At 44.8% G+C, this 11,479-nt stretch overlaps 1 protein-coding gene across 2 annotated transcripts in view; it reads right to left on the minus strand.

Moving 5' to 3' along the window:
* Positions 1-1,781, minus strand: part of PRKAG2 (protein kinase AMP-activated non-catalytic subunit gamma 2) — a 231,560-nt gene extending 229,779 nt beyond the window's left edge. For both annotated transcript variants that reach the window (XM_075082282.1, XM_075082286.1), the window contains exon 1: positions 1,402-1,781. In XM_075082282.1, coding sequence (XP_074938383.1) covers positions 1,402-1,500 — 99 coding nt within the window. In that variant the 5' untranslated portion in view covers positions 1,501-1,781. The remainder of the gene's footprint in view (positions 1-1,401) is intronic.
* Between the last annotated feature and the right edge of the window lie 9,698 nt (positions 1,782-11,479).

The raw sequence follows: 11,479 nt of genomic DNA on the forward strand, positions 1-11,479 counted from the left end.
CACAGGGTGAGTGACGCTTTGGTGTGCTATGTTTGATTTTCTTGGTATTTTGCATTCCTATTGTGAAGCACTACTGGTAACATGGCAAAGGTTATTGCCTAAAAACACGCATCACAAATGTATAGACAACACCCATTTTAGCAGAAACAGACCCTTTTCTCCTAGTACTGAATGCACTCAGAGCTCCAGAAGTTTGGCATAGGCTCCTGGGCTTGCATTCCTCTCCAGAGAAAAATGAAATCTGCAGAAGAGCCATGTAATTCTCCTCCATTTTATTCCACACGCTCAAGACACCTAATAAATTTGCTTTGACTTCTTATTCTTCCCTAAAACAAAGGAAAAACTTAGAACCAGAAATATCTTTTTGCTCCCTGGTAGCCTGGCAGAGACATGTGTAGGACTGTTTCCCACTTTTATATAATGAGATTTAAAAAAAATAAATTAAAAGATAAAAACAAAAAAAACCCCAGATTGCACAGAAAAAAGATATAGGGCTCTGCCATTTCTTGCCAGAAGCTCTGAAAGCAAAAGCACATCGCAACTGAGAATAAAAAACCTCAATAATTACACAGATAACAAGAACACCCTAATAGCAAAGAAAAACAATAATCAAAGTTTTGAAAGGCATGTAAACTCTGAAGACGGAGCCAGCCAGCCTTTTAGTGCTCACTGGGAATAGAGAGAAACTTTCAGTCTGAGGTTATTCTGTTTCTATATACTATAGTTTCTAGCACGTTTCTTTATAGTGTGAATATACAAACCAAAACAGAGGCAGTGAAGAGACTGCATGGCTCACTAGTCTGCTCCACTATGGCAATACAACTGTCCCTGCTCTTTTGGCAATAAACAGACTGCTTGTGTCCAAATCTGAGCAAGTTCTGGCTTCCCCAGCCCGGGGAAGTTCAGATATGGATTAGTCTTGAGAGAAGGAAGAGTCAGGTTAAACACTCGGATTCAGCCACGAGGCACGGACAGTTCCCGGAGCCAAACTTGGGGATGTCAAGACCAGCATTTGGGGGGTGAAGCGATCTTTTGCTAAAGCGGACTGAGAGTCTGCGGGCGAACTGGACGAGTCACGCCGAACCAAACCCTCAGCCCAGGGCAGGGAGCAGCGGTGCAGCCGGGGTTATCCTCGCTCCTCCGTGCCACAAACACGGCGCCCGGAGCTCCCAGCACTGCACGGCGGAGGGCAGAGGCCAGGGCAGCCCCCCATGCTCCAACCACCCCAGCTGCGGAGGACTTGCTTGTTGCAGGGGCTGCACCCCCCAGCCCAGCATCCCCCGAACTCCGGACCTCAGCGGTAGGAAACCTCCCTCCCTGCACTACATGTCAGAGCAAAACATGCCCCGGCGCCCGAGCCGCCCCAGCTGCGGAGGGGAGGAAGAGCCAGGAGATACTTACGGGGATGTGCACTCGCAGCATGAGTTTCTTCTGGCTGGAGCTTTTCCTGCTGCTGCTGCTGGAGGCATCTTTCTTCTTGTCCATGGCAGTGCTTCCCATCCCTTCACCCAGGCGTGGTGCTGGGCGATGGAGCTGGGAAGGGAGGCTCCTCTTCCACCTCTCCCCACCGTCCCACCGGCCGCAGTTACTCCAGGCTCCTTATTTTCTTTTTTTTTTTTTTTTTTTTTTTTTAAATGGCCTTAGGAAATGGGGGGGGGGCAGTGGGAGGGGGGAGGATGGGAGAAGCAGAGGGAAGGGGAGGAGTTTCTCCAGCTCCGGCCTTTAATCCCAGCAGTGAGGTGTCGGGGGGACCTTCTCAAGAGCATGAGATGCCCTTTCAAACGCTGCTTGCTTTCTCACTCTTCCGCCCTTTCAAAAATATCCGGAGCATCCTGGGGGGGTGAGAAAGTTTCCTTCCCCTCGCCCAGCCCGGCCGCACTCTCCCCGAAAGAGCGGGGGGGCGGGGGAGACAGCAACCCAAAAACCACCCAAACGCCACAAAAACCCGAGAACCGAGAAGGGGAAGGGGCTGGGGCGAGGCTCCCGGCAGGCGGGCGGGTGTCCCGCGGGGGATGCGGGGCTGGGCGGGCGCTGCCCGGCGGAGCCCCGCGGGGAGCCCGGCCGGGGCGGGAGGAGGTTCCCCGGGCGCTGCCGAAAGCCCCGGCCGCCTCGCCAGGAAGTGCAGAACGAGCACACGCCGCCGTTCCCCCGCGGCGAGCCCCGCAGCCCTCCGCGGGTGCGGGGAGCGCCGCAGCCCCGCCGCCCACCCCCCCGGCTGCCGCTCGCCCCGGGCCGCCCCGCCGGCCCCTTTTGGGGGGGGTGGGGGGGGGTGAGAGAGGAGCTGGGGCTGCGCCCGCATCCCCCGGGGTGCTGGAGCACGGGACTGGGCGAAAAGGCTTGGTTTCACCTTGCCAAAAACGCCCAAAGGCGGCGCGGTTCCTTTCCCTCCCGACCTCACAGCCTGATTCCGCACCTCCCTCCCGCCCGGATTTCTCCCGGTCGTGCCCCGAAGGAGGGTCGTTCCCCCCCCCCCCCCCCCGGAGGCAGCCCCTTCCCAGCCCTCCGGGCCAGCAGCGACCTTGCGCAACCCGGCTTTGCCGAGCCCGGCCCGGCCGCCGCGGCGGCCCCGGGATGGCGGCAGGCCCGGGGCGCGGCCCGGCCCCCCGGCCACAACCACTCCCGCGCAGCAGAAACCCCAGGGCTGCCCTCCCCTTTGCTGCCGGGGAACTTATTCCAAGCCCAGGGGGCCCCAGTCCACTCGCCAACATAGGTTTTTCCGCTCCCTCCCTCCAAAAAGCCTTCAAACGCGAACGGAGAGTCAGGCGAGCAAAAAGAGGCAGTTGGCACCCGCGGGCGAAGGATTTGGGCGTTACAGAGTATCAGAAGATGAAAAGGTTTCAGAATCCACTTCACCTGTGGCCGCGTTTGGGAGCGCACCGCGGTGCAGCTACTGAGCGAAGCCGTGCCAATGCCACCCCTGTATTCGGGGCTGAGATTTTTGGACAGCAAAGAGAGAGAGATGTCTTTGCCTTAAAAGAGGACGTGGTTTCCATACGTATTGAAACAAACATACACTCTGGATCAAAATGGGAGCTTCTGTTTTCGAAGTGACCCTTCTTCCCTTGACACGCCCTGCACCATTTTACACCGCCTGAATTTGACAACTAGACCGAGCCCGCTACAGCCACATCATCTAAACACAAAGTTTCACTGGGATCAAAGTGGTGCGCGTATGTATTCACAGAACCTACACCATAATTGCCTCTAACAAATCATATGGGATTCTATAGAACAATGATTTATAAGCATTATGGGGAGAAGGGGAAGTGTTCTCCAGGAAAATCTTATCTTCTGAAAAACTATAGGATTACGATGGCTATCTTCAAGAAATACAAGAATTCAGATTTATTTCCCTCCTTAAGGAATTCTCAGGATTTAGCAAAGCTAGGTCAGGTATAGAGTCTGTAGCTCTTCTCTGAAACCACACAGAATCAAACAAAAATAAATTCTTTAACGTTATACATAACTGTCCTATAGGTTCCCACAGGACATCATGGAAGAAAACACCCAGAAATGAGACTGCGGGGGTTAACAACCTTGTCACCGGATCACAAAGGGTTATTAATGGCACATGGGCAGAGGAAGCAGAATTCCCCCAGGCAGTAAATGGTGCCTGGGGCAGCCTGGGAGCCCCCCCAAAAGAGAAGAGTGGGTCTGGAACACCCCCTTTCCCCCAACGTTTATATAAACTCTTCTGCCAATGAAGTGCTGCTGCCAAGGAAAATGGGACCAACAATCAACCCCTTGAATCAACAAGTGAGAAAATTACTAATAAACATGCCTGTCAAAAAACCGGCACGACATTTTTCATTGCTAGTATGGTCTTGAAAGTTAAAAAATAAGGGGGGAAAAAAAAAGGTAGAATTTCTTTAGAAGGATTTTAGCACTATTTTAGCACTAGGCATTGTAAGGAAGCAGATCTCCTGACTGTTCTTTATTAAATTAACAGACATGTGAGGTAGAATAAAATCTACCATATATTCCTTATTTATGCTGAATTGTTTCCTACAATATTAGAATTTATTTTCCACATTTAGTCTTTTAAATCTAAATTCATTCCTTTTCTTCTTGTAGATTATTTATATGAATAATAGTGGATAGTGTAAAATAAGCTTCAGGAAGTAACATAAATGAAGTATGACCGAACTCGTAAACATAAAAAACCCCACACAAATGAGCCTCCTCCTCTCCCCCCCGCCCATGATATTGCCTTAAGCATATTTATAACTTAAATAGTACCACAATGTGGGGTTATTTTTCTCCTTTATTCCTCTAAGATCCCATATATGACCTTGGATCCTCCAGTCATATTTTTAAACTTTTCATTGCAGCTCTGAGGATTAGAGACACATTTAAAAGAAAAACAAAGCCAAAATCCTCCTACAGCTGCTAGACTTCAGGACTTTGACTTCCCATAAAATCAAGCGTTAATATGACCCTGCTATAAAAGAAAGGATTCACTAACTATTTCAGACAGTAAGGCATCATGGTTTTATCCTTCATTTTTTTTATCTTCTGGGAACAAATGCAGCCATCATATGAACAAGCAACATCACCAATACTTCCAAAGAGAGTCAAAATTATTTTTTCCACATTAAAGCCTGTCAATTTGACTACTTATACAACCGTGTTTCCAGAGGCACGTAAGCATCTAAATTACTAATTTCACAGACAAATGGGTACCAAAATACTTTGGAGAATATCACCCTAAGTACTTAGAGGTTTCATGCACCCTCAGGGAAGGCAGCAGAAGAGGATCTCAAACACACCAGCCTCATTTTGCTTCTCCTTTATACCACCCAAGTGCTCCCCATTACCATGTCACACCTGTAACTCAGCAGAAGCAGCACGTGCATTTTGGACTACACCCCATCACAGGACTTGCCCCAGTTGTTCCTTAAATACAGGCTGAGTCAATTTTTCCATGATAAATTCCCAGAGTACATTCCTAACTTAATAAAATAGCCATAAAACTTTGCTTTGAGCCTCGGTTGTATCAATTGTAGTTGCCATAAGTAAAATAATATGTCAGCAGCTAACTTCTGTGCTGGAATTTCACATGCAATATGCAGGGATTTTTTTTAGACTTTAAGTTAAAAAGTCTGTCTAAAAAAAGTGGTGCTTGGGGAGAATTATGTGAGTTGCTGGTGGTTTATAAATCTTTATTAAAACCAGCATTTTTTGCTAATGCTTTAAAGTTTGTTGTTAGTCATATTGCCAAGCACTTATATATTTTATTACAGAAAAAACCCCTATCTAAGAAAATACCTATTGTTCTTTCTCTTCAGACTACATATATTAATCTTACTGTGAGCATTTCATGCAGATTTTTCACAGATGCGATCTGTAAGTGTTTCACAGCCACCAAAACCTGCAGAACTACCATTTTTGGGTACTAAATTTTCCACTATAAATAATGCCTGTATTACATCAGGATAAATATTGTAATTTCTCAACCACATTATTTCTTACGTATGCGTATACATATATTCTTACTTGGACTCTCAAACCTTTATTAAAATGTCTCCAGGATTTAAAGACAAATTCTTGAAAATCAATTTTTTTTTAAATCTGGGTGCCCAAGAACTTGTCTGGCTGTTACTGGTAGCTGGTATCCCAGAACCTGTTATGCTTCATCGCTGCTATTTTTCTCTTTATTTTCTTCTTATGCTAACCTTTGTCCACGTTGGTCTCTTCAGTTCCTCCTCTGTCTGCTTCATATTCCTCCTCTTGTTCTCATTCTTCCATTTTTGTTCTCCATCTTTCTCTGTTCTCCAGTTTGCCGCTCACTTTCCTGAGCATGCCTCAAGTAAATTGTTCAGTTTCTGTTCAAAACAGTTAAGAGATTGAAATTGACCCTGATGCGGAAGGCTCCTTAACTTAATCAACAGTACAATGTGATTATCACAATGCAGTATCAGGATACAGTAGTCCATGCACAAGTCTTTTCTGTAGAGGCCAGAGAGGACGCACACCCCTATACCTGTCTGCCCCTACTCATACTCTCACCGGCTACGTGCTGATGCTCAGCATGGTGCAGGGAGCAGTTTTCAAGTCAAGCAGAATATAGTCCACACGAGGAAATATCTGCAGACAGCTAAATTGTATTGTTTGCAATTAAAATGGTCTTCCGTGGGGGAAATTTGCAGGGGAAATTGCAAGCCTGCCAGGAAGGCCTAACTGGCTGAAGTAAGGTGAGATAATGAGAGCAATGAGAGAGGAACGTCTCATCCCCAGAAGGTCCCCAGAACATAACAGCAGCAGCAAAGACTGACAAATGTTTATGCTGAAGGAGAGAGGTTGTGTGGTCAGGCGGCTGTGCTTCCTCTCCAGGCTGTCAGACGCCTTCTGGTACACAAGTGGTTACTGAAATAAATTCTCTCTCATCACCTGAAGCCCAGTAGCACACGGTGCTGTTTTAAAGCTGCGTGCTCTGGTTGAGCCATTCTGCCCTATGGTGCTCACTTTCTTGCTCACACCATTTTTGCTGGTGTGCAGGTCACTCCACAGCCACTGCGCTGATTCACTCACTGAGTCAGCGAGATGTCTTTTCATCCGGACCATAACGTGGAGGAGAGGAAGTGAGAGAGAAGCAGTTTCAAAGGAACTTTCTACGCTGTTTCTCTAATTTAACCTGACTGCTAATTTCTTTCCAAAGGCAGAGACAGTTTTCTGAGTTTTTTTCCTAAAAGTGTGTCTGTTGCGGATCTTGTGCGTCTTGACAATTGATCCCAGCCATCACAAAGTTTCAGAAGTCTTCAACTGAAATGAGTAGGCCCGTGCAAAGGATTCATTTGGTAAGTAGAGAGCCATAGCATGGTTGGCATGGGCACTGGTGCAAGGATTGGCAGGAGGCTCCCCGTTTTGCCAGATGCAGTGTTTGCCTCATTATCTCCCAGCTTCATGGCTCCACAGCCATAGCTCTCCCGCAGCTGCCTGCATAGTCCATAGTACTGACACCACAAGAAGAGATGCAACCCCAGTAAATCAGATGGGTGTATGACGATGTGACCTGAACCATGTTGTGTGGTTCACATTAGTGCCAGCACTGTACTGTAGACTGTTGTGACAGGTAAATTGAGTTTCTCATTTGCACCTTGCAATTGCAAGAGTTGCAGTTACACTATAGTGTAAGAGTAAGATAAGAATAATACTCTCAGTGTCATCTCTGCATAGACAGTAAGTGTCTGGGAGACCTGATTAGGTACAAACATGAAAAACACATTTTCTTTTTTAAACCACAACAGCTTGATAAAAGACCTTGAAGCTGATTTCTCAAGGTTCACACAACCTCTGTTGGTTCTGAGAGCCAGGGAGAGCCCTCCAATGATCAAAGTACCTCTGCAATAAATAATATCTTTTTTAAAATGTTGGTTTCTATATACAAAAGAATTTCCATTAACTGGAATGACGCTGTTTAGCCTTAAGTTTTCTTAGTAGTAAAGAACCACAGAAGAAATGGACAAAACCCTGTAAAGCATCTAATTTCCTCCTTCCTGACACAGGAAAATTTCTTTTGTATTTTCTACTGATTGTGATTCAGACTTTCTGACTGCTAGCCAGAAACAATACTTGGTGGTTTTGATTTGCATATATAGGCCTACAAGTTAGACTTCCATCAAAATTTAATGTAGCAGATTATATGCAAAACCAGTGGAAAGATACTTGTTTCCCATATAGCGCAATTTTTGTCAGTCCTGCAAATTAACACAGAGAAGTACAAACAGGCCTCAAAAGGAGTCTGCCTCTCATTTTCTTTTCCAACAGTATGCATAGCGCAGTACATTAGCTAAAAGAGCATTTAAAGGAGGCAGAGGCATATTTCTACCAGATATGTGTGGGCACAAGAACAAAAAGTGTTTTCAGCAGTAAAAATCTGAAAATACTTCCATGTTCTTCCCAGTGAACTGGGAAGAATTCAGAGAGCTGAAGAATTACCAATGCACTTTCTGTGAGCCTTCTCTGTGTGATAATCTCAGAATTTATTCCTTGGCATAGAGTGTGTTGGGCCTCAGACAGTAGAGTAGGCAGTAACAACGCTTTCCTTCTGGAGCAAAGTGGGTGAGACTGCCCCAGAACTTCAGCCTGTTACTGCTTGGTGGTGCAGATGTAAAAAGAGGTGAGGTTTCCAAAAGCAATCATAAGCAGTCCATTCCAGGATGGTCTCTAAGATCTCATAGAAAATAATTTTTGCATGTTTAGCTTCAAATTTATTATGCTGCAAAGTATTGGTATCAAGGTGTCCTGGAACATACCTGTAGCTGTGTTCCCCCACTTGACCTCCACCCAAGGCCAGGGCGAGGCTCTGTTTAGGGAAAGCAAAATTGCACTTACCAAGAGTATTTCCCACATAAAACAATTCAAACATGTTTTCTTACATGGTATTAACTAATAACAGCAAAGCACCAGAAATCACATTATGTATGGAGAACAAATGAGAAGGTGGTCATTGATGGATGAGACAGAGGAGTGAATAAAAAAGGAAGAAACCCCAGAATGATATGAAACCTCACCTGCACAATGGCCTCCAGATAATCAGAATACACAATGAGACTTTGCTTGCCTACACAGCTTGGCAGGACCTATGGATCTCACAGCATGTATGCAACAAGATCCAAACATCAGAAAAGTATGAGAGGTGAATGGCAACTTCTTCTTGTTTTCATAAATAAATTTAATTTCTCTTGTACTAAGAGGATAGTCTTTCCAAATTAGTCTTGCTTGCAACAATGCCAACACATTATTTAATCCCCAGCTAGCTGTTCTAATTAAGGTGCTGCAGAAATTGTTTTTATGCTTTTCCATGCGTGATGAGCACAGGCAAACATGATGAGCAGGTGTGAAGTGTGCATTGATGCAGATCCAAGATGCCATCTCCCCAGAACAAAAGGTGACATGTTGGAAAGGTTGCTGAGAAATAGTACTTTCATCTGCACTAGCAAACCAAACAGCATCAGGGTACGGGCCTGAGCACTGATCTGTGACTGACTGTATTGTTAAATTGTTCACACAGTCTCTGCTGAGTTTTGGCTCAGGCCAGCTACAACTCTCCAAGATACTGCCAAAGCATGGTTCAGGAATTAACACCGGTCAGGGATCGCTCCCAGTAGGAAGCTTGGACATGGCTGTCCTGTCTCAGAGATAAGAGTTTTACTGCAAGCCTTGCTGTACCAGTTGGCCTCAGGGCAAGAAAACCATCTGAGGTCTGCATCAGCTGCGTCAGGAGGATGGAAATGTTCGATCCTGGCTTCCCTACATCCATGGGCTCTCTGCAAACAAAACTGAAGTTGTGCCTCAGTCTTCTCAAGGCCTGTCAGCAGACCAGTTCCATAGGAAGAGACAAACACAATGCCCTAATACGCTACTACTGTTTTCAGCAGAAAATGACAGACACGAGGAGGAATGCTCTTCACATTGCGCTGAGGTGTATAATGCTGCAAGGATCATAATTATTAGCAAATCATTCTGACTCATGAATGGTGATGGATATATCCAGTTAAAGACTGTAGATTGTGCATTACCATAGCAACAATGGAATTCCAAAAGAAGTATGTATTTATAATGTAGCAAGTGCAGGTTTAACACATTACATTTTTCAACTCAGTCTGAGATTCCAAAGCCAGGAGAATAGCTTTACATATCTCCACCAGTGTTAGAAAATGGCAAAATGACAGTAAGTGAAGATTTATGGCAATATAATTTTATGTCAGGAAGAACTTTTGTTTTGAAATATCTCAAAATAACTGTAACATTTTTCTGAAGATGATGGTCTAAAATCTTATCAGAAGAGTTTTAGAAGGAACGAATGTCTAGAGATGACCCTAGTACATAAAGGTGCTCCCATCCCTATATTGAAAGAACTCCCAACAGATGTTAGTTAGCGTGATTTAGTGTAGCTTCAATGAGATTGATATTCTTTTCTTAGTTAAAATTTTGATTATGTCTTGTTATGCAAAGTACCTGAACTTCAGAGTCTTAAATGAAAAATGAAAAGCCAACACTAGAGATGTGTATAAGCTCAGTAGATACATGTAGGATAAAAGCAAGTTAAAGAAAAGGAATGGCTCAAGGAGAAATTCTAGGTGTTGGAGATAGAAGACAAAACCAAAAAAACCCATCATTTTTTAATTGTGTCCTGTCCCTGATGAAGAGGTTATAGTTGTAATGTTTCTAATTAGGGCACAAAATAACATATGAAAGGCACAAGGTACAGTTAACATGAATCCTCAGAGGTATGCTGGCCATGCAATCAGAGTATTTTCTACTGAATGTCCCCCATAAAATGAAAAGAAAACCAATTAAAAAAAAATAGTTCTTACCTTTGTAAATGGTAACTGATAGGTCCCCATTATGGACAACTTAATTACTTGCAACAGAAAGCAGTCAGTCTTCCCAGCCCTCTGGCTACTCAGCGTTGTGGGGAGAGCACAGAGAACAACAGTCTTGAATTTATGTTATTTTAAGTCAAATTGACTTCCCCATTTGTGCTGTTTACTCCTTATTCAGCAATCAGCTTAGGGAGTCAAACAAACAGAAGTAACCAGCAGGAATATCTCTTGTCTTAGCGAATGAGAACACGGTCAGAAGCTCACACAAAGTGCTGGGGAAGGGTGGAAGACAATAGGAAGTATCGATACAGTGCAATTGCCTGCAGGAATCATGAAGGGATAGGATACAAAAGACTTGCTTGGAAAGAATAGATGTCAAGGTCACATCCAATTCTACAGACCAAGGAAGTCACACTTCCAACAGTGAGCGACAGGGTCAGGTGCTGGGGAGAAAACTGGCCAAGAATCAATGCAGAAAGCTCTCCCAGCTAGAATATGTGACAGACAGCTGCCAACCAGACTGAAAGAAAGGCAGCTTCTTAGTAAAAATCTTGCAAAATAGCATGTAAAGAGTTATAATAAAGTCATAAAATGCCCTCATGCCTGCCCTGAGAGGTCCCCACCTACAGACTAAGAGCAAACCCAAAAAGGAAGCATGTGCTTGAGCGTAACTTAGAGACACAGATCATCAGGTGTTTATTTAGCAGGAGAATTGGTGGAAAGTTAAAAGGCTGAAAGGACTGTAGCATCCCCTTAGCATCACTAATACAGGACTCTTGAATGGAGTGACATGAGTGGACTGAGGCCAAGCAAAGGGCCATGTCTCCTCCTCTTCCAGCTCCTTTCCCTATTCACAGAGCAGCTAGATCTGGCAACGCTTAATCATGAACTAAAATCCTGCAACAAAGCAGAGCTCCTAGTGTGAAAAAGTGGTACTGCTGTATGATAGAAGACTAAAATCAGCAAATACTTGTATGAGAGGAACAGAACCTACATACTGGAGGAGAATGAATAGCAGGAGGAAGACTGAAACAAGAACATTAAAGCCCTGTATCAGGTGAGATGCAAATAACTTCTGCATCTGTTTCTGCAAGCATCTCTGCAAGCGTCCCAGAAGACAGGAAATATATAACCTGGAACTTATGGTTTTT

This window comes from Phalacrocorax aristotelis, chromosome 2 (genome assembly GCF_949628215.1).
Source record: "Phalacrocorax aristotelis chromosome 2, bGulAri2.1, whole genome shotgun sequence".
NCBI lineage: Eukaryota > Metazoa > Chordata > Aves > Suliformes > Phalacrocoracidae > Phalacrocorax > Phalacrocorax aristotelis.